Source organism: Lytechinus pictus, chromosome 10 (assembly GCF_037042905.1).
Source record: "Lytechinus pictus isolate F3 Inbred chromosome 10, Lp3.0, whole genome shotgun sequence".
In the NCBI taxonomy this organism is placed as follows: Eukaryota; Metazoa; Echinodermata; class Echinoidea; order Temnopleuroida; family Toxopneustidae; genus Lytechinus; species Lytechinus pictus.
In genome coordinates, this window is record NC_087254.1 from 25,877,106 (window position 1) to 25,900,632 (window position 23,527).

The window sequence follows — 23,527 nt, forward strand, 5'->3', positions numbered from 1 at the left end:
GATATTCTTGACAATAAAATCAATCGACCAATCAATCAATCAATCAATCAATCAATCAATCAATCAATCAATCAATCAATCAATCAATCAGTCAGTCACTTTTAAGGACTACGCTCATTGAGAAAAAAGTAAACTTTACTTCAAACCTCCACCACTTTCTTGCCTTTCCATTTCACTTCTATTTCTATCCACTTTTATAATAGTCCTTCCAGCTCACTTGATGTACAGTAAACCACCTCCGCGACTGTTCATACCACCGAGCAAACTTTCAAACATCACCAAAAATAAATGCATTTCCAAACTAAATGAACATTTTAAAAGTAATTTCTTTAGTGTGTTTGAAACCATCGTTGATTATCCAATATCTATTTTATTAATATCTTAACATTATTTTGTGTAAAGTTTTATAACGAAAAAGGTTACTTTGATATAATTTAATTTACATGTATTGTACAATAATGACTCACACTGCCTTAAGTCTCCGATATAATGCTGCATAATTACCACGGCTTTAACAGAGCAAGTTACATGTTCCTGTGTTTCAAGGAACAATCCCAACCAAGCACCCATTTACCTTGTATGGATTGAGTGCAGCATTCTTGCTGAAGAACTTTAACAGTTTCACTTAATAATATGATGAATTTGTATAGCGCAGCCACTATATAAATATACTCCACTGCGCTTTGGTTACTCCTACTGCTTATACTAACTAAAAATGATGATCTACTTAAAAGCTTCCTTAAACAGATAATGCTTTGAAAGAAAAAACAGACTGGGTCATTCTATAGCTAAGGGGAAGTTGGTTCCATAATTTTGGAGCTGCGTAGCTAAATGCAGTCTCCAAGAGTACCTTGGTTTTAGAGTAGGGTAGTTCCAAAAGGAATATATCCTTCGCACTTCGCAGGTTGTATGAGGTTGATGGCATTTACACGGAAAGCAATTCTGAAAGATAACTAGGGGCTTGGCCATTCAATGCTTTAAACACCAGTAAAAATATATTGAATGTTATTTTATAATTAACAGGTAACCAATGCAATTATTTCAGGTATGGATATATTAACACGGATATCTCCGTGCTTGAGGTAAGTGTCAGTAATGAATATGCTTAATTCATTTCACAAATTAGACGACATCTTGGATAATATGAAGACAAAAATAATACCAAAGGGATATTTATTTATTTGGTGTTCTTTAAACAGGTTAGCCCCGTCAGTAATCAAATACTGCTATACTAGTCCCTTCAGCGAGATATTTAAATGTTGATAAATTTCTTGCTGCACTCAACCCGGACGTTAATAGACTGATTAAATACCTTGTATCGCAGCAGCCTAACCAGGATTTAGCTCATTGGTCAAACATAGGACCCCCTTCTCTAATTTCTGTCATATGTTTCTCCCACAATCTGTGTGCAAATCTTCCTTTGATTAAGAAAGATACTAATCAATTTAATCATCAAATTAAGAAATGAATAAACTAAGTCAATGGCTTGTAGTATAGACCTTGTTATTTTAGCGATATTCATATCATCTATATATTCTTCTTTATATTTTTGCGATATTAATTATATTAATGATTGAATTGAAAATGGTTGCTAGCATTGCTAGCTTTATTGCTATCATTATTATTATTTTCATTATTGTTATTTTCATAACATTAGTTAAAATCATATTAACGATTCTTATCATCACCATCATCGTTATTATCATCATTTTTGTTTTATTGTTATTTTTCATCTTTGTTTTAAAGAATATACGTATATTAGTGAGGATTGAAAACAAAAATTTAAACACACTGAACGATGTTTAAAACATAGCAAGGGCGCAATGCAGCAGAGCTGGGAGAATTATTTAGAAACTAGATTTATGATAGTGTAGAGATAAGGATTGAGGGATGAGTTGATGGGTAGGACAAAGACGACCAGCCAGGCGTAGATGTCCGGTGTAACTTGGACCCCTACTGTCTGGACTAGAATACCAATGATGATGATCGGCATCCAACAACAGAAGTCGGTGCCGACTATCAGGAGCATCTTCAGTGCCATCTTGACCTCATTGGATGATTGGTTGGTGCGACCAACTTCAGCTCGGACGAAACGGACCTTGATGAAGATGCCAATGTACAAGAGAAGAATGATGATGAAGCTACATAGATTGATCCCTAGGAATATAATGATAGAGTATGTCCAGGTTGATTCAGTAGAGCCGGCAATTGTGGTGAAGTAGGGTATGCCATACTGGTCGGTGGTCCGGGTGTCCGCTTCTGCTTGGAGGTCTGTCGACTTCCGGATGAACGGAAGGCCAACGCAGACATCACTGAGGCCATAGGCATCAGGGCTGATGTTTTGCAACAATAAGCCCGCCACGCTGAGGAGTATAGATGCAACCCAGATAACTGCAATTGCAACGCGAGTAGACGTAATGCCCAAACGCGTTTTGCTAAATGGGAACACAACGCAGATGAAGCGGTCGATCGTAAGAAGGATGAGCAAGAATACGGATGTCTCAGTGCTTAAAACAGAGATGAATCCAGCGATTTGACAAGTGATGCTTGCCCTCCACTCCTCAGCTCGCCCCGCCCAGAAGTAAGACTCCCCGATGTAGATATCCATCACGGCAAGGAGCACCATATAAACACCCATCAGAAGATCTGACAAGGCCAGGTTGGTGATAATCATTGACTGTATCCTGGCTACCCTGGTGGTAGGTGTGCTTCTTAACCTCAACACCAAGACAAAGAAATTCCCCACCAAAGCACTTATTCCTAGGATCCATATGAAGACCTTGATGGTGTGGTTCTGAAGGAATGTCTTGCGACAGGTGAATAGGGGATGGGGAGGGCGCTCTTCAATACATTTAACAGTGTCCGGGACTAAACAGCAGAAGCGGGAATCGTAGACATACCTAGTGAAAGGAATTTACATACAATACATCAAATACTATTTACTTTGAACCAATTACCTACTGTGACCATGCGGTCATTGTGAACGGCCTTTGTAAATTACAAAATTCATTAGATAATGGGTGGATAAATTGGCGTACTTTATGATGTTCGAGGTAACCTGACAAGTGCACAAGAATGGCAAACCAGAAAAAATAGCCTTTCGTGTTAAGGTCCAAGTAAACATAATCAGCATCTTTGATATCCTCAAATATTGACATCTGTATTTGTTTTTCTAAATCAATAATGTTCAGATGTTTAAATGCGGTAAAATAATGCTTAGGCAGCTTTGTATATTAAAAATATGTAGACGAGAAATCATATGCCTGCCCCCTCGGTGGTCAATATAATATGTTTAATGTTAAAAATGCTTCAATTTTTAGGTGGAAATTTGACTTCTTATATATTCTTTGAATTTGAGCATGATATTTCTCCAAGTTAAAAACTGGAAGTAGAAGAATCGGTCGGGGTGAGCGTGATTCATTCGGGGGGGATAAGAAGAGACAAGAATTTTAACTTACAAAGCTGATAAACTGTCCAGTCCATCAAATATGCCAGTATAAAGAGGGATAGATTTGGGGCTAAGTGATGTGATGACCCTGTGTAACGAATCAAGAAAGACATTTTAGAGAAATAAATCTTAATGAAATCCTTCAGAAACTTATAAATTTAGGTACATCAGAAAGATATATGCGGAGACTTAATTCTGAAAGCTAGTCTTAATCCATGCTTGAGAAGTGACTGTATAGTGTATACAGAAAGGACAAATGCTTTAAATTTTTATTGTAAATCATAAATAAGCTGACATATACGAGTAAATCAAATCTAAAATATACATTTCAATTCGCATCCTTTGCATAACATTGTATGACACGTGCCATCTTTTTAACTTGCCATGAATTGGAAAAATGATAAAGTAGACTCTTAGACTCAAAAGGGTGTAACTGAAAATCTTTAAAGAGATAACTTACAAGTCTGTGAGTTTGGAGAGATTCTGGAAGGTTCCCGGTGCAATGAATTCTATGAGGTTCTCACCAAGATTCCTGATTATAAATAGAATTACAATTTTATATATACATGTATGTACAAATATAACAGAGTGATCAATTTTGTTACTTAAATTATTACATTGAATAACATCTAAAATTAAAGTTTATTCAACTCTAATAATATTAAAACATTATAATTACTGAATATAATCCAGTCATCATAAGATCTACCTCCAATTAAATTCCTATTGCCATCTTGATCCAGTAAGTAAAGAGAGCTATTGGGGCTCTTCTTCCCATCTTGACTAAATTAGTCAATATGAGTCTGCGACAATTCCTTCAACAATGAAGCACTCCATAGTGATTCCTCGATTGAAAAAAGAATTGTCTTTCATCGAATGATCTGGCCAGTTATATCACACCTCAGTTTTATCTCAAAGATAACCGAGAGAGTCGCAGTGTCACAGATCAAGGGGTACCTGGAAGTAAATGAGATTTTACCTAGAGTTCAAACCGCTTATAGGTCATATCACTGCGTTGATTCGGCCTTTCTCGTATGTACAGAATGATGTGTTACTTGTTCTTGATCAATCAAAGAGACAATGCTTGTGTTACTAGATTTTAGCGTTTGTTACGGTGGACCATGGAATCTTGTTGGAGAAACTAGCTGGTCGCTACGGCTACGGCTTTACTGGCAAAGTTCTTGAATGATAAACATATAACGGAATACGTTACGGGTAGATCTCACGTGGTAGAGGTCAACGGTGACACCTCAGATGGTTACAATAACGTTTACAGAATACCACAGGGATTGGTAATGGGCCCACTCATCTACACCTTCAATAGTGTTCCCACGTATATGATGTCATTGAAGATCACAGTCTTCAAGCCATGATGTCCGCTGACGATACTCAGCTGTATAGTCTTGTTTGAATCACATCTTCGAGATGAATCAACTCCGAGACTCAACGCTTGCATCTCAGATGTTATACTCTATGCTATAAAAACATACTCAAAATAAATGATTTGAAGACGGAAATGATACACTTTTCTCCAGAGTTCCGAAGTGTCAACCCTACAGCAATAATAATTGGAGAGGCAATGACTGATTCTGTTGAGAAAGCCACAAATTTGGGAGTTGTATAGACAGGCGATGCATGACCAACTGAAGAATGTCTGAAGATACACCACAACAACTTTGCGGACCACTGGAAATTTCAGGAGATACCTGACTAAATCAGCAACACAATAGCTCGTACTGTCATTCGTTATCAGCAGACTGGACTTATGTAACAGCCTCTTATTCGGTCTCCTAAAGACTGAGATCCGCCAAATCCAAACTCTCCAAAATGCAGCAGATAGAATCGTCTCAAGAACACCAAGCAGGCAGGGTACGTCACATCTTCTTTAAGAGATATCGAGAAAGGAATAAACCTCAAATTGCTCCTCATCTCTTGCAAAGACCAGAACAAAATGGATCCCGCCTACATCTCTAACATGACTACACCCTATGTTCCTCTACACAGACTCGGATCTTAAGACCAGGATCTCACACGTGTTCCACGTCATTTAACTCAATCCTACGGCCAAAGATCATTTGAAGTAGCAGTCCCAAACACTCTGGAATTCACTCACTCTCTACATCCGCCAGGCTCACGACAGTCCTTACTTAAAACTTGCCAGTTTCTTTCCTAATATATATTATCATTTATATAACAATATTGAAATAATTCCATTCATAGCTAGTTTATGGCGATTTTAGAATAATTGATAAATATTTACATGTTATTGACAAATGTCTCATGCTTAACTTTGATTTAATCATGCTTGGTTTTATTTTTATGCTGAATCTATAATTTCCTCTCGTTTAGCTAGTTTGCATTCTTACCATTACTTTGTTTTATACTATGTTAATTTTCTTACGCGCATAGAGAGAGCTTTTATATTCGGCGCTTTAATAAATCAATCTTTATTATAATCATTATTATTATTCGCTTGTTTTACTCATGTAGAGAGACCTATAACTCAAGGGGTTAGCAATGCAATTATGTTTAATATTCAATTCGACCCCCGTAGAAGAACTGGACCCCGTTTCATAAAGACTTATCATAATAACGAATACACAGTTTTTGTTTAGAAAAAAATAATACCAGCCAAACAGAGAATCGTAGTACCTCTCAACTATTATTGAAAATTTATTATAAGTGCCTCAGCTGTACCATTATCGGCAACCGTCCCTTCTCATTTTACTGTGATTTCCAGATTCCCTTTCCTTATTAATTTTGTTTGGAGTTAAGCTACAGTGTCCCTTCTCATTTTACTGTGATTCCAAGATTCCCTTTTCTAATTTGTTTGGAGTTAAGCTACAATGTCCCACGATGTAAAACATTATTGGCATGATTTGGTCGGTATATGCGATGTACATGTATTTATCAATTGCATATACCCAGAATCGGATACCGTCATTAGCACGTTGGTCTACCAATATCCTGTAAAAACCTAGCCAGTGGTGTGCGTCTATATCTATGCCAGTATGTGTGAGAAAGGGAAATAGATAAGAAGAGTGATAAGGAGAGGGTGGGGGAGAGCGTGCTATACGATGTTTTAATAAACTTTAATATTACTTACAATCGAAGCAATTCGTGTTCTATCCCATAGAACAATGTCTCGTCTAATGATGTTAGTTGGTTCCATTTCAATATTCTATAGATGATAACAATAAGGTTTGTAAAGGTTACGACGTTGGTTATGTAACAGTGTTGCCATATTCACAGGCAAACTTATTGTTCAAATCTTCAAAGCTAAAAACAAGTGTATCATACAGATCTACTCTAATTACGAATTTTGATTCTTATTTTATTTTCTATATTTTCTATCAATGGTTATAAAGAACCTATTAACTTACAATATCTGAAAAGAACCTGCAATATCTTTGAACGTCCCAGGGCTGAACTCGGCAATAGAGTTGTTCTTCAGATTACTAGAGAGAAAAACAAAATCACATCCATTTCAAACTTGGGTGTTTAGTTGACATAGGGCGGCGTCATTGTGTTTTCATTGGGGGTAGTTTCTAGATTAACTTAATGAAAGTGATTATTAAGAAAAACAAAGAGAAGTATTTTACATAAATATCATATCACACTGTTAAAAAAAATGGGCGTTAAACTGACGCCAGTTGGTGATCATATAGACTCCCTGAGGTGTTGAATAAACTTACACACTAGAGATTGAATACATCACCAAAATATAAAAATAAACGTCAATGTGTTGTTATAACATCCATCGGTTTTGAGCTAGCAACAAATTTACTCCAAACAATGACTGGTGTGAATGTCTTTGTACACCAATCTACACCAGAGATTAGCCAAATTGCCATTTTTGCATTGTTTCTTCTTCATTTTTGTTAATATATATTTTTTCATCACCCGAAAAGGTCTTATTATAGCAGTCGCCCCTTTATATCCCCAAAGCCATCGTATATAGACACGTTCACGGAGTATTCATGGGCGCATGTAATACAATCACATATACAACAAGTTTGACTACTCTTTTGGCTTTATTTCAATTTATTATAATCATATAATGTATGCAAACAAATAACAACTGAACTGAACTGAATACAATATGTGATCAAATAGAAGTATACTCCATACATGGCGAATAGTCTGTGTAAATCTTGAAAGCAGCCATCTTCAAACTGAGTCACCTGGTTAGAATCCAAAGTTCTGAAATAAAAATGTTAAACATTATGGTGATACTCATAATGTTAATATACAGTGCGTATAAAAAAAAAGAAACGGGACAGTTTTGAAAAGTCTATAAAAAATTTGTTTCAAATTATTATATCTGTATTTGATGTTAATAGATGCTCTAAGATCTTATCTTTGAAATGCCATAAAAAATTGATATGCTTGAGCGAACACGGGAAGTTTTTTTGCCGGGGGTTCAAAAAGAGGCTTGCGCCAAAATGGCAGAAATTAGAAATTTGATGATTAGACTTTTGGCTAATCAGCAGACTTCCTCTTAATCTTTTCATTATCTTTGCCATAATTTTCGAATTATGCTGTCAAATCTCATTTACAAATTTATTTATTTACCTGAATTATATTGTGTTTCATTTAAACTTATTTTACCTTTGAATTTTCCTTGATAAGAAAAGAAGAGACTTTTTGTCAACCCAAGTAAGAAGATTTGCATAAGTAATTGGGAGAATTTGTAATTATTTAAATCCTTTTAGTATGTGAAACAAATTATGTTATGGTACCTTTAATAATTATTATGAGAAACAAATTATGTTATGGTACTATAAAAGACAAAAATCCTATTTTCAAGGGGTTATTGAATCCTTCACCAAGTTTAATTATGTGCTAAACAGGAAAGGATTAATGTCCTTCAATGGCAATGGTGTATTGAGTCAATTTTGAAGGAGCAAGATATGGCAGATCGGGTAAAATGTATTAAAAAGTTGTGAAGCGAGCAAGCAATAATTTCCACTTTTTTATTAAAATATCAAATTTTGTTATTTTGACATAATATTCAGAAAATGATATCATATTTCACTTTCTGTGTTTTCTGTTATTTTCAATTTTGGCGCAAGCCTCCTTTTTTACCCCAGACAAAAACATTCCGTGTTCGCTCACGAAACTAAATTATTTTAATGGCATTTGAAGGATAAGACTCCAGAGCACGTATTGACACCAAAATATAGAGATCATAATTTGAAACAAAAATTTTATAGACTTTTCAAATCTATCCCGTTTTTTTTTTATACGCACTGTATAGTGCGTCTTAGAAAAAAAAGGGAACCGGGATTCCCATGTCTTTTCTCCAAAGGCGGAGCAAAAAGAAATTTAAAAAAAGGAGGAAAGAAAAAAAAAAAAAAAAAGGGAAAGAAAGGAGGAAAAACAAAAGGAGGGAGACAAGTGAATAAGATAAGGTCAGGGGGAAACTTGGAAAATGATTAAAAAATATATTTCATGTCACTATAATAAATTTTCGCTCACGCTTCGCGATCGCATAGCCTGTTAGGTGAGATACGTATCTTGCTCAATAGGCTAATATGTAGCTTAAAATATAAAGTTTTGAAGTCAATATACAAAGCATATTTCAGCTCAGAACTCGAGCTTTCATTATTTTGTTTGATTTACAAATTGATTTTGTTTAAGTGCTCTGTAAAATGTCCGTTTTATTGTGTGAATATCATTTGCAGCTTGTTGCGCTGTGCGCTCACATTATTTGATTTGCCAAGTATGCCTACATATTGTCTTTGTTGAGATTTTTTATATTTTAATTCTATATGACTTAAAAGCCCCCTTTGATGACAGTTTATCAAAAATTTCGTCTCGCGATTTGCACTCGCATTATTGTTGAAAATATATGAAATCATAAATCCTATTCATGATTACAAAAGTGCTTGAAATATTCAGTTTTCAGGCATCAATGTCAACAAATTTCACTCACTCATTAGGCTTATTACATTCATAAATATGATGAAAAAATTTATGAATTCCTAATAACTAAATTGTCCCTTTTCAGAAAGGAATATCGACAAGTTTCATATCGCGCTATTAGGAAGAGGAATAGGAAGATGGTCATCATTTTCATATGATGACAGAATGTCCTTAGACCTAGAATGTCAAGGTCCTAGGTCAAAATGATAATAAAAATATCAGCTCGCGCTTCGCACTCGCATCATTTATTAAGTACTATCCACATCCACTTCACAAGTTCCCTACACAGTGCTTTAGATAGTGCTTAAATTCACCCTTTTCATACCGGAATATCAAGTATTTTCCGCTCGCGCTTCTAAAACACGCACATACATGTTTATTGCGTTACGCAGCTTGAACTTTATTCAAAACGTGCTAAAATTATCCAGCTTCAGATCAGAATATCAAAAAATTTCTGCTCGCGCTTTGAGAACAGCGGTATTTTATTAATACCGCTGAAATGGGCCATCCTCCATATGATCTGTATGTTCATGTATATATTTTATCTTTTTTATGGAAATAAATACAAACAAACAAACAGCTCGCATTATTAATATAAGAAGCTACCAAATTACCCATCATTCTTTAAGATTTACAAAACATGAATAGAGTGTCCAACTTTCAGGTCTGAAATCTCTTTTTTTTCCGCTCGCGCTTCGCGCTCGCATCAATTTTTTGGTTTTATACCTATACCATTAATGATTACCAAAGGTGCTTAGAATGTCAATTTTTTAGGTCGGATTGCGAAAAAAAATCTGCAAAACGACCTTAACAGGTCCCTTTCCAATCAAGCCAGAGCCCATATTAAAAATTACTGCTCGTTACATACGCATCGTGTTCAGGTTCAACAACATTGCCCAGAATAATAAATTATCAGGACAAGATACATGAAATTCCAAAATTTTTCAGCTCGCGCTTTGCGCTTGCACTATTTAAATAGCGCTTATGAGATTATTACACTTTTATGTTGTTTTATAAGAATAAAGCTAAGAAAAGACTGTTAGGACATCGGCGTTTTTGCCCAGAATAATAAATTATCAGGACAAGATGCATGAAATTCCAAAATTTTTCAGCTCGCGCTTTGCGCTTGCACTATTTAAATAGCGCTTATGAGATTATTACACTTTTATGTTGTTTTATAAGAATAAAGCTAAGAAAAGACTGTTAGGACATCGGCGTTTTTGACCCCCCCTCCCCCCCCCCCATTTTTCACGACCAAAGAAAAAAGAGAAAAGGAAAGGGATAAGGGTGAAATATAGGCCTATTTTTTCCAAATGTTATGTCAAAATTTATCACAAAGTTTGATTTTTGTAATAAAAATGTCAATATTTTTGCTCGTCCGCTTCGCTCGCAACTTCTTATTAATTTTATGCAATACGCCGTATCGAGCCCCCTCGATTACGCCACTGGGACAACCCCTTTAAAGATATAAACAAATATCAAATTTGAGCAGCCGATCGGGGAGAATATGGTTGGAAAAAAATTCCCCACCCCTATTGGCAGGAGCTGGATCCGCCCCTGTTATATTAGGCGAACACTTCACGCATAAGCAAGACGATGTTTGATGTCAAAAATCAGGTTGCGCAGAAAAATTGGACACGGTTGGTTTGTAATACGACGACCGTGCTTATTCGACGGTTGACTCATTAACATTTATTTTGTATTCTTTGTTAAGATTCTCTCACTGATCCCTAAAATGATAGTGGATTTAGATTCAAACGTGATTTTCGGCGCAAATCTTTTCTGATATGCATCAATATTCAAAGTTTACTGCTGATGATCAAGTACGTAAATAACATGCTTCCACCTTCACTCCACAATGTTTTTATACTATGGACACATCAATTCATCCATACCCTAAGTGGAACTCTTCAGATTTTCACTTAATCAACCCAAAATTGCTTATTGCACAGAGATCAATAAGACACCATTGTCCCGATTTATGGAACTCTCTACCAGAGTCTGTTAAAAGATGTTCATCTCTTTACTCATTAACTAAAGGGAAATGTTTAATACATGGTATTATCAGAATATTATTTGAAGTAAGTTTTCTGAGTCAGCATTGCAGTTAATCAATATCACTCTTCCAATCTCCCATGCCCCCATGACCATCATCATCATCTCCATCATCTTCATCCACTGTCACCATCATCCTCATCATTTTCATCTCCATCTTCATCATTGAAATTATGAAGAAATATTACCATTCTGCTGTATAAATGTATCAATTAATTTCATGAGTTTTATTCCGGGGTTGTTATTTTTTTCAAGCAATCTGCTGATATTGACGATCCTTCTCCAGCAAACTGTGAATGTTGAAATTATTTGGTAGTAGATCATATTTGTTTAGAATGACTGTTTTATTTAGTCTATTTTTTCTACATGATTCGTGCCAAAAAACAATAACCAATGTATTGTTTATTATGTAAGGAAAAAAGTATTGTATACGAAAGTTATCAATGCAGAAGAAAACAATAAATCTAATTAATTAAATCATATTAATTGTTTGTCATCTACCGTGCGTGAACGATTTGCTATGCTCTTGGTCTAAGATTAAAAATGAGATTCCACTACTAGCATAAGTATCAAATTCATATTGAAAAATATTTAATAATTGTAAAATCTATCTCTAAAAAAGGTTTCCTTTTTGTGGGACGCACTAGATAATATTGACCATGATCATAATTATCATGACGGTGATAATGATGAAGATGATAATAATGAAAGCAATCATGCATCCCAAAAACCTTTGTAATTTGTGTTCATAAATACACACACACACACACACACACGCACACACACACACACATATATATATATATATATATATATATATATATATATATATATATATATATATGTGCGTGTTTGGTGTTTGTGTGTGTCTGTGTGTAAACTTATGCATATAAAACTGCTTTCGAAAATCTTTATATTAAAATATGTTGTGAAAGAAATGAATGAAGAGAACCATCGTTCTCTTTCTTCATTTCTTTCAACTAAAATGTCTTACCTTGACATACAATTTTTTTTTCAATTAATCAATAATAATATTGATAATATAAGGTATTTGTATATCCACCTTGTAAGGTGCTTAATGCGATCCTATATTACCCCGGCTAATCTAGGCCATCGATTCCGGTGCCCACAGCTGTTTAAGGAATTACTTCCTGCCGGTACCCATTTTCCTCACCTGGGTCAAGTTTTGCATATTATTAAGAGAATGATTGAATGTAACAATACTTACATCACTCCCAAATAGAACAGATTCCTGAATAAACCTTCTTCTAAAATAGTCAGACGATTGTCCTCAAGTTTACTACGAAAAAATCAACAACAAAACAAGACAAATAAGAAACAATTACAATATTGCATGTTTTGAAAGGATCGAATTAAAACCTCTTTGTATATTCCAGAAATTGTTTGATTTATTCTAAACTAAGCATTTTTTCTTCGAGTGCAACGTAAATTTGTTAACTGAATTAACGGCTGTTTTACATTTTCAATAGTGAAATTAAGAAAAGCTTTGTATTATGATACAAAATGATATTGATTTGGATAGAAATAATGGACTCGATTGTCAAAGTCTGGATCTCTTGGTTTCCAACGGTCATTTCATATTATCAAGAACATCATGAAAAAATATTATGTCGGTCAGTATACACCGCTGAGACAATCAACATGACTGAATTTCAGCATTTCGGCAGGTCAGTTATTATATTTTGCAATTTCTCTCGGCCCTAAAGAAACCCAAAACAAATTTCAATCCACACAGATTTCAGATTTGTCTTTTTAGGCGTAATAATATACCTTGCACAATTCATAAAGCTATTTTCAAGACGTCCGACCGATTATATTTGAGGCAAAAGTTCTTCAAATACTTTCAATTGTTTAATAATGTGTAAAAACCATGGTAACCAACTCTCCGGGACAGTGGCGTACGTAATGAACCAACAACTTTGAGGGGGATAGATCTGGCGCATCGCGAGCACGAAAAAATTTGGACATTTTCATTACATAAATCCATTAATGTGATAGATTTTGACATAATATTCAGAAAAGAATATCCTATTTCACCCTTCTTTCTTTCCTTTCCTTTTTTTTCTTTGTCATGAAAATCCCAAACCATGCATCTGTACGCCACTGATCCGTGGTGCAACATTAATAGACTTACATTATATACAAGCGATCCAAACCATCGAAAACTCCTGGTGTCAGGTAAGATAATTCACACGATGCAAGATTTCTAAAATATATGTTTGAAAAATTGACAGAAAAGTTGAATTCGATTAATGCAAACACATGGTTGTCCAAATACATCGAATTTTATTTTATTTCTCAATTCGTTTATCTAAATCCATTGGAATAACAATAGTTTCAACATGAGACCCTCTCACTCGATAAACATATAATTTACACAGAATACAGAAACATGCCGGAGGTTAACGTTCCTACAACTATTTGAGTTCTCCCAATGTAGTAAAATAATATTGGCAGAAATATTTTAATTTTACATGTTGCATGAATGAGTTAAATTGTGAATGGTCTGAAACTTAATTTGCACAACATTTTGTCATAAATGTAGATTGATGCGCAATCAAATATTTCCTCAAACTATCTCACAATATTCAGAATGTCCAATTCAAATTCTTTTTTATTTGAAGTACTAAAATACAATAAGAAAATAGGTGGAATAGAGAAGATGAAATACTTACATATTGTTAATATTATGCAATCCTTTAAACGATCCATCTTCTAAAGTAATGGGTATGCCTTTCATGTAGCTACAAAAAGAGGTTCTAGATGTATTGATTTCATTAAATTAATTTACTATTTCCGTTTTTTTTCATGGAAACAAGAATATTGCAAATTGTGTTACCATGCTTAACTTTGTTACCTGAAAAGATATACCACAAATAACTTTAAGGTATAGGAATATGTAGTACACTGTAAAAAATGAAGTGCTAATTTAGCACTTACAGTGCTTGTATAGTGACTGCACTACGAGTGCTGATTTTCTAGTTTAAATTTGAACTAGAAAATCAGCACTCGTATCAGCACTCGTAGTGCAGTCACTATACAAGCACTGTAAGTGCTAAATTATCACTTCATTTTTAATAGAGACATACATAAACTGATTTGTTGTAGGAATAAATTTCAAATGACTATACTGCAATTTGATTAAAAGAGGGATTGTCAAAGATTATGTATACTAAAATCGCTTTGAAAATCGAAGACATGAAATGCATCATTTAGGAAACGATTTTGTCTGAAATTATATCATTTTCTACCAAGAAAAGGTTACACTTTGAATAATAGGTAAATAAAACTCAGGTTGCCATACACAAAACTTTTAAAAAGCATTTCTAATCGATTGATTGTGTTGGTGGGTGTCGCTAAGTAAGAAGGTAAGCTTGAACACAGGGGCGGCAGAGCGAAGTTGAAACCTAGGGAGTTGAAAGTGTGGGGGGCACAGAGAAAAAAGGTACTCAGTCTTTCGAAAATGGCACTTACTTAAAACAAAAGAAAAAATGACGTATCTTCTCCACTCACATGACTCTTGAAACTTAAGGCTTTTCTAACAATTTGTTTTCCTTCATAAGTAGTAACATATAAAAATTAGAATACTGTTTACTTGTGTCTTATCAATGATGCTGTTTCTTTATGGGAATTTGCCAAATTTCCATTATTTCATTAAGCACTCCTTTTTTGCATTAAAAAACATCTATGTTTGATGGTATAAAACAATGACTAGATACCAAAATCACCTAATAAACTTGAACGAATTCATTAAATATCAGTAACCAGAACTCCTCAATATCAGTAGTTTCAATAGATAACTTTGAATTCAAGCCACTTTATTTAAGCATAAAACTCAGGACAAAACATAATAATCAATTATACATTCTTTAGAAACAAACTAGTATATTGAAAGTAATGATACGAGTTTGACTATTTTACATAGGCCTACTCAACCCTTACCTAAAAGAGAAAGATATGAAAAAAATGACTGTCTCCTTTTATTACTTGACGCATTTCAGATTGAAGTCCGGGGGAGCGTTTCATGAAAGGACTTGTCGGACGTTTTATCCGACAAGTCCTGTTTTATCCGACAGTTACTATGGTAACAGTGCTTCTCAACCAATCAGAATCCAGGAAAGTTGTCAGATCTGACAACTTGTCGGACGAAAATATTGATGAAACGCCCCCCTGCGTGTTGCATGCATGGAACATTTCAGTTGCGCGTATTGAACACGTTTTCGTCTGCGCAGCGTTTTGTTTTGAATAGCAACAGCCTCGTATTTCTCGAGATAATATGTGAAATTCATCAATTTGATATGTGTTTTTCCAGAATCATATAAGAGGAACACTTCTTCAAAAGGAAAAGGGGCGCCATCAGAACAGTGATTAACAGACTGAACATTTTGAACAAACTAGAAAAGAAAAGGGGCATTTATTCAAAGTAAATAAGCGCACTGAGCATTTAATTAGAGGGATGAATTTCATTATCAATAGAAAAAGAAGTAGAGAAAGGGGCAAATCATATCTGGAAAAGGATTATGCGATTAAAGGATGCACTTGCAGAGGGGAGCAGAACGCTAAATAAATAAACCGGGCGCTCATCGGGCACGAAAAGAGTGGTTTTAAGAACAACTTATCTAATATGAACGACATGCCCCTATGGGAAGGCAAATGGGAACTCGTTAACACATAATGGGTCCTTTTAAGGTAAAAGGGGCACAGAACACGTTCATGAGCTGCGCCTTTCTCGGGAAAAAAGGGGGCTCTCATTCGAGATAGGGCACTAACACAAGGGGGCAACTTGCTCACACTCAAAACGGGTCCTTCACAGGTGAAAGGGGCACAGAATATGTTCGTGGGGGTGGGCATTTTTGGCAAAAGTGGCACTGATACGAGAAATGGCACTTGCTAACACATAAAACGGGTCCTTCTCAGGTGAAAGGGACACAGAACAGGTTCGAAAGGGGGCAATTTTTGGTAAAAATTGGCACTTACCCTTCGTGAGGGGGGCATTTTCAGTGATTAAAAAACTGGGGAGGGACACTGTGCCCCACTGCCCCCCTACATGAACAAGTAGTTTGACCGAGCTACAAGCGGGGAGGAGGGGTGGGAGCTTCCTATGGATTGACACAAATTTGATTAAATCAAGAAAAAAGACTATATTGTCCACATTTATATTTTTTTTTAAGATAGCAAATGTACTTACAGTATAACAGCCTTCTTAGCCGTGTTCTTGATATCTTCCTTCTTCCATGGTCTTGTTGCATTTACCCAAAATGGCTGCCAAACACATCCCTCACAAAAGTTGACTGGACCGTTTATATCATTGAATGGAGCCTCACCACACACATACCCATCGGGACATTTCGCAATTTCTTATTGAAAAATAGACAAAATAAAAATTTATTAGGTGTTTACCCCGTGTGGTGAGTCCACGATAGTGGTGAGACCACAATTTTTTTTGATGGATGCTTGAAACGATTTTAATTTTAATAAAATTCATAAAGTTCGCGCTTAATTATTACTGCTTCAAAACTATAACGTGCGGATGTTAGACTGGTTTCTCTCTAAAAAACACCTCTTTTGAAACTATGAAACTATCTTTATTAAACTGGAATACAAAGAATATTTTCAGCTTAATTAGATATAGAGAAAATATGAGGTACTGCATGGCTTTAATTTATCTTTGTGTTTGCTATTCAATTATCTTTAGATTTATGATTAACTAATATTGTTGTAATGTGAAATTGACACCTGTGGACAGGTCAGGGGCCGCGGAACGAAAAAAATAGTGGTGGGGGGGGGGGTGAGAATTCACATAATCACAGTTTGATGGTAATTTTACACGTTTACTAATACTAATAGGGGAAAGGCAGATTTTTAGCACATACTTTTGTTGAAGTAGTATTCAAGCCTTTCTCGTTAGAGTTTGCCAAGTGACCAATATCATGAATCAGGAATGGGAGGGGGGCTATTTTATGGACCTCTAACAATCTTAGTAAGTATTGTTTTCTATTGTCGTAACATGCCAGGAGCATGGATTTTGATGTAAAGGGGCAGAAACATAGGAAATTCTGTTAAAGTCAGGTGGTGCGTTTAGTTTGGTCAACCTTGATACGTACCTTACCCATTGGAAAACAGTAAAGCTCAAATTCGTATTTTCTCATTTCCAACTTGAATATATTTCAAATTGATAACATAGTTCAAATTTGGACGAGAGCAAATAAAATAACAGTGATCCAATATAGAAACGAGTGAACGAGGCATTGTTATTCATTGCAAAGGGTCTGTGCATTGGTCTTCCTTCACTAGAAACGGAGGAAGGTGCAGTCTTACCGCAGCTGTCCTCATCGTCGCGTTCGGGGCAGTCGAACCATCCATCACATTGATATGTATCGAGAAGGCATATATCACTATCTCGGCACCGGTACGGACATTCTTCATCTAAAATATGATAAGATATTTTTCAATACTGTTGGAACAAGATGGCGTTAATGATATTACTAACCATAAAAACGACGACATAATGATAATGATGATGATGTTAACCATGGTGATATTTGAATGAGGACAGTTGGGATGGGAATGACATTTTTGTCTTGAAACAGAATAAACAAGTTTCGACAATCAAGTTTAGACAAGTTTATCTTTATAAATATTGATATAAATATCTATATAAATACCGATATCTTTATAAATTTTCGACCACATCCCATTTTCAGCCTTCTATTGTTGCCCTCATCGCCCTTTCCTCGCTTCTATAGCCTACATCATTCAACGTACACACACATACACGCACCTACCCACACCCTCCCTTACCAACAATCCATCCAAGCATGTGCCTTTCACGATATACGCACACACACAAACACCCAAAACACCCTCACAAATCATCTCCCACCCCCACTTTCTGTTTCTCTCTTACACACAAAGCCCACACTCACACAAACCCTCAAAAAATCCCAATCTAGTCACACACCATGTCTTAATTACTCTCCCTTATGCAGTATGCGCTCATTACCTCACAAAAATCACGTCCCATACACCACTCTCTGTGTATATTACACCGTACACCAACACACGCACAAAATCTCCGGCCACACTCCCACACACCTCCCCCTCTCTCTCTCTTGACACACACACATACACACCCGCACACCCTAATGCGATACACCCTCACACATCCTCTTTTTCTTATCTCCCTGTCTGTCTGTCTGTATGTCTCTCTCTCTCTCTCTCACACACACACCCTCACACACGATCATGTCATCATATACAAGTACACAAACGCAAACCGTAACATACACACCTGCTTCAACCATCAAGCTCAGTTCTCCAGCCATTTATCATCTGAACGTGAATTAAAAATAAGAACACACCTGGAATGAGACAACCAATTTCGTCTGAGAAATCATGGCAATCAACGATCTGATCACATCTCGCAATCCCATCAATGAATTGCATTCCAGAATGGCACATGAAGTCAGGCGCCTTGGCAAGACTCTCGAAATCGTAGGAGGCGTTGGTGAAATCTGTACCTTTATCATCAAATAAATATACAAATATATATATATATATTATCATTTTGCCCAGGGTAGCCACTTCAGTTCCGAAAACTTTTCTCCCGGCGGGTCCTGCTAAACATGATAATGTTATTATTACCCCGGCTACTGCTGGGCTGTCAAGCATTCGAGGATTTCTTCCTATTGAGTACCCATTCAACTCACCTGAGTTGAGTGCAGGACAATTTGGGTAAATTTCTTGCAGAAGGAAAATACGTCATAGCTTGGCATCGAGCCCATGTTCGATTAATAATAAATAGATAATAAATCAAATTTTTAGTAAAAATAATAACGATGATAATAATGAAAAAAGTGAGAACTACGTGAAGCGATAATCATGATTATGATGATAAAAATAATATTATGTTTATACAGCCCTACAATTATAACCGTAATGGCCAATCTCATTCCAATTCCATAATCAGATGAGAGAGAATGAATGACTAATGTAGCTTGTATACACAGCTTCTCAAATTATTTTCTCATTATCCCACAGGAAATAATAATAGAAAACATAATCCTAATTGTTGACTCTCTGCGACATATAATTTCATATTACTTATTAAAGTTTTTTATATCACTTGTGAAGAAATTGGCCTACCATTTACATGAAGTGTTGTGACTTCTAAGGCAAAACCATCATGCCTTAAGAATTCATCACTGCAGAACCGAATTTCAACTACGCCCTCGGGTAGTAAAAGCGACGTCACATTACTACTGACCATTCGGAAGGTAATGACGTTCGTACCGTTTGCTGATTGGCTGCTGAGTGTTAGGGTAAGAGGATCCCAAAACCGTTCGACACGGAGGATATTGACTTTAATGTGACCCTGTTAGAGAAGAATGTTTTATAAATATTATTCGAAAGAAAATATTGTCGAAAAGGAGAGTACTTTTTACAAGGGTATGTGATTATTTTTCAGCATATTGTGTGATAAACATCCTTATAGAATAAACAGATTGCGACATTTTGAAAGGAACTTTAACTCTCGTTTATGTTACGATACACACTGATAAAAATGTTTATGACAAAAACAGAATATTATTTGGATTTGAAACAATACATAAATATATAGACAAATGTGTTAATCGCGATAATCCTGATGGACAGCATAACCCGTATGACTCCATTGAGGTGAACACTCCTTGGAATATTATTGGTTGGTCAAAGTTGGTCAATTAGGTATAAATTCCAGAAACAAAATTAAAACTTTTGGGGGGATCTTATGTTACACACTGCAAAAATTCCGGTGTTGATTTAACACCAGCCCGGAATCTATATATGTCCACACCAGAGAAGTGTTAAACAACACCAGTTTCGTTTTGGTCTAACATCAGATAGGTGTTTATACAACACCAATTAGTATTAAAACAGCATCGGTTTGATTCCAAACTGGTGTTGTTTCAATACTTCTCTTGTGTTGACATGTATAGATTCCGGGCTGGTGAAATCAAAACCGGAGTATTTGCAGTGCAGTCACATCAACAAATCCGACTCCAAATCAAACGATGGTTTGTCATTTGATAAAAAGGTTATAGCTTTTGTCATACCCATCTTGAAAAGATTCCAATCAAGGTACTGTTAGATAATTCGTTTTTCTGATTTCGAAACGGAAAAAGTAAAAACGAAATATTGAGTGAAAATTTATTCTATTTTCGAGATCAAAATAAAAAAACCCGTCATGTTCAATATTTTGATTCAAGAATGAAATATGTAAGAACGGGAAAACAGAAAAACGGTTAATTTTTCCGTTTTACTGTTTTTACATATTTTAATTTTTAGTTTTTCCTTTGAAAAACACGTAATTGAATTGTGATTTTCTTTTCCTTTTTCTGTTTTGCGTTCAAGAAACAGAAAATTGAATCGAAACTCTTGCTTTCTTTTTCTGTTTTGCGTTCACAAAACAGGACTTATTGAGCGCGCTTTCTCGTTTGCCTTTCCATTTTGAAATCAGAAACACATCAAGGTACGATTAGATAATTCCTTTTCCTTTGGCCAAACGGAATAATGAGGACTGCTCAAGCTTTTGAAAAAAGGGCGGAGCCAGAAATAAGCTCCTAAAGCTGGCCGGCTATGTGAAACCATTATGTTCACAACTATCCACCTTGATTTTAAAGTATTGCTCTGCAAATACGTTGCATTTCCTCTCTATCTACGCATCTTACTTTTAATACGTTGGTTTATGCCTTATAGACACACACTTTTACCTAGGATGATGGAATGATAATGCAAACAATTGTACTTTGGGGTGGGTCTATAATATTACTTAACAAATTTACCGGCCGGTACTGCATAACTGTACAGAAAGTCAGTTGCAACTAACTGTGATTTTTGCAGTGCCATAGTGGATATACAATACATAATTGTTAACATCAAAGTTTGACAAGGCCGGCCAGCCATAGGTAGTTAGTTCTGGCTCCGCCCCTCAGTTTCGCAAAAGCTTCGGTCTTCAATATTCTGTTTGGCCAAAGGAAAAAGGATTTATCTAATCGTACCTTGACGGCGGTACGATAGTCCGGGATAGAAGGGGTCGAACCTTGTTTTTTTTTATATATACAATGTTTTTTGATGGTTTCTTGTCAATTCGAGGGTGCTGATTCCGAATCTGAATGATGCCACTCGTGTAACCTTGAGCATTTTCTGCAAATTGGCAAAATCCAATATGGCCGCCAAAATATTCAAATTACCCATGAAAATCATAAATTGTCCACACATTGGCTATAAAGTACATGCAATTGTGCTGCCGGAGTGAAATAATATCTGAAAAAAAGATTTTTGTCAAAATATTTATTTTCTTGATATAAAAATGGCCGCCATCATAGACCCCTGTACAATATGAATGGGGAAAATTAATTTTTACAAATTTGAGCACTGAAATGCAAGTAATTATGATCTATGAGTGAAGCAATGTCTGAAAACATGATTGCTAACGATATATATCATTTGTTATGTCAGTTATGTGATAAATCCTGTATTTTGATATTTAATATGGCCGCCAAAGGCCCTAAAATTATGATCTACGATGTGAGAGAGGACAAAAACAATCACAAGGTGAGCACTAAAACGTAATTTTTTGTGGTAAATTAGTGGAATACTGTCTTCAAACATAATTTGCAACGAAATATATTATTCGGGTTTCATATTTGTGTTAAATATTGTATTTTGACTTTCAAAATGGCCGCCAAAAGACATTGACTGTATTATGTACAATCGATCTGGGAAATCAATTTTCACAGGAGTCAGCACAATAACATGCATATAATTGTGATTTAAGAATAAAATATTGTCTGAAAACATAATTTCTAACAAGATATATCATTCATTCTGCCAGGTAGGTGATAAATAATGTATTTTGAAAGTCAAAATGGCAGCTACAGGCCCTAACGGTAGGCCTATTATGTACTTTGTGAATGGGAACATATAATTTTAACAGAATTTGGCTTTGCTTGACTAAATGGTGTTGCATGTATGAGTGAAATATCGTCTGAAAATATGATTTCTAACCAAATAGATCATTTCTTATGTTATTTAGGTGATAAATGCTATATTTAAATTTCAAAATGGCTGCAATATGTTTCTTTGTGGAAATTATCTTTCCCCATTCAAATTTTACATATTAAGATGAGGGACTATGGCGGCCATTTTTCATTTTTAAAAGGCTGCATTCATCACCTTTATGATATATTTCGTTAGAAATCATTGGGTTTAGACAATACTTAACACTTACATCAAAATTAAGCCATTTTCATAGTAAAAATTTTATCAAAATTATCTGTCCCCAGTTACAATGTACATACTACTTTGGGCTATGGCAGCAATTTTGAATTTCAAAGTAAGGCCTTTATTACCTTCTCAATCATTATGTGATGTATTTAGTCAGAAATCATGTTCAAGACCAAATTTTACCTATACATCACATAGTAACGTGCGTTTTTGGTTCTCATTCTGGTGATGATTAGTTTCCCTATACGCATGTTACAGAATTTGTAGGGGCTTGTGCGGCCGTTTTGAAAGTCAAAATACAGTATTTATCACCTACGTGGGAGAGGAAATGTTATATTTCATTTAAAAAATCACGTTTTCAAACAATATTTTCCTTATTCAACAGAATTATATGGATTTCATAGTCAGGCAAATCCTAATTCTTTCAAAAGTATTTGTCCCCATTTACATTGTAGACAATACTTTAAGGGCCCATAGGGGCCATTTTGAATTTTACAATACAGCATTTATCTCATGCATGAAAAAGGAAATGATATGTTTCGCCAGAAAACATTTTTTCAGACAATATTTCACTCGTAGATTACAATTACATTCATTTTATTGTTTTTACTCTTGTGAAAATTAGTTTCTTCATTCGCTTTGTTCATCATACAGATAGGGCCTATGGCAGCCATTTTTAATGTCAACATGCAATTACCGAAATTGCAAGGGAAATGATATGTTTCGTTAGAAATACTTGTTGTCAGACAGTGTTACACCAATATTTCGCAGTTATTGGCATTTTAAAGTCAAACAAATTCAAAGGTT

The 23,527-nt window shown here is 35.3% G+C and overlaps 1 protein-coding gene across 1 annotated transcript; it reads right to left on the reverse strand.

Moving 5' to 3' along the window:
- Positions 1 to 1,767: 1,767 nt before the first annotated feature.
- Positions 1,768 to 18,777, reverse strand: LOC129270395 (G-protein coupled receptor GRL101-like). Its single transcript, XM_064106075.1, has 6 exons — positions 18,744 to 18,777; positions 17,771 to 17,878; positions 16,641 to 16,809; positions 3,909 to 3,980; positions 3,459 to 3,536; positions 1,768 to 2,900 (listed from the first exon to the last, which is right to left on the reverse strand). The coding sequence occupies exons 1-6, from the start codon at positions 18,775 to 18,777 to the stop codon at positions 1,844 to 1,846; spliced, it is 1,518 nt and encodes a 505-aa protein (XP_063962145.1). The 3' UTR covers positions 1,768 to 1,843.
- Positions 18,778 to 23,527: the final 4,750 nt, after the last annotated feature.

Bases quoted from the DNA above. Each gene is read 5' to 3' on its own strand.
- LOC129270395 (XM_064106075.1), bottom strand. From the start codon at position 18,777: ATGGCTGGAGAACTGAGCTTGATGGTTGAAGCAG. The intron at 3,537-3,908 runs GTAAGTTATCTC...TTCGTTACACAG, and splicing joins CTCTCCAAACTCACAGACTT to GGTCATCACATCACTTAGCC. The intron at 2,901-3,458 runs GTAAGTTAAAAT...TCCTTTCACTAG, and splicing joins CTGGACAGTTTATCAGCTTT to GTATGTCTACGATTCCCGCT.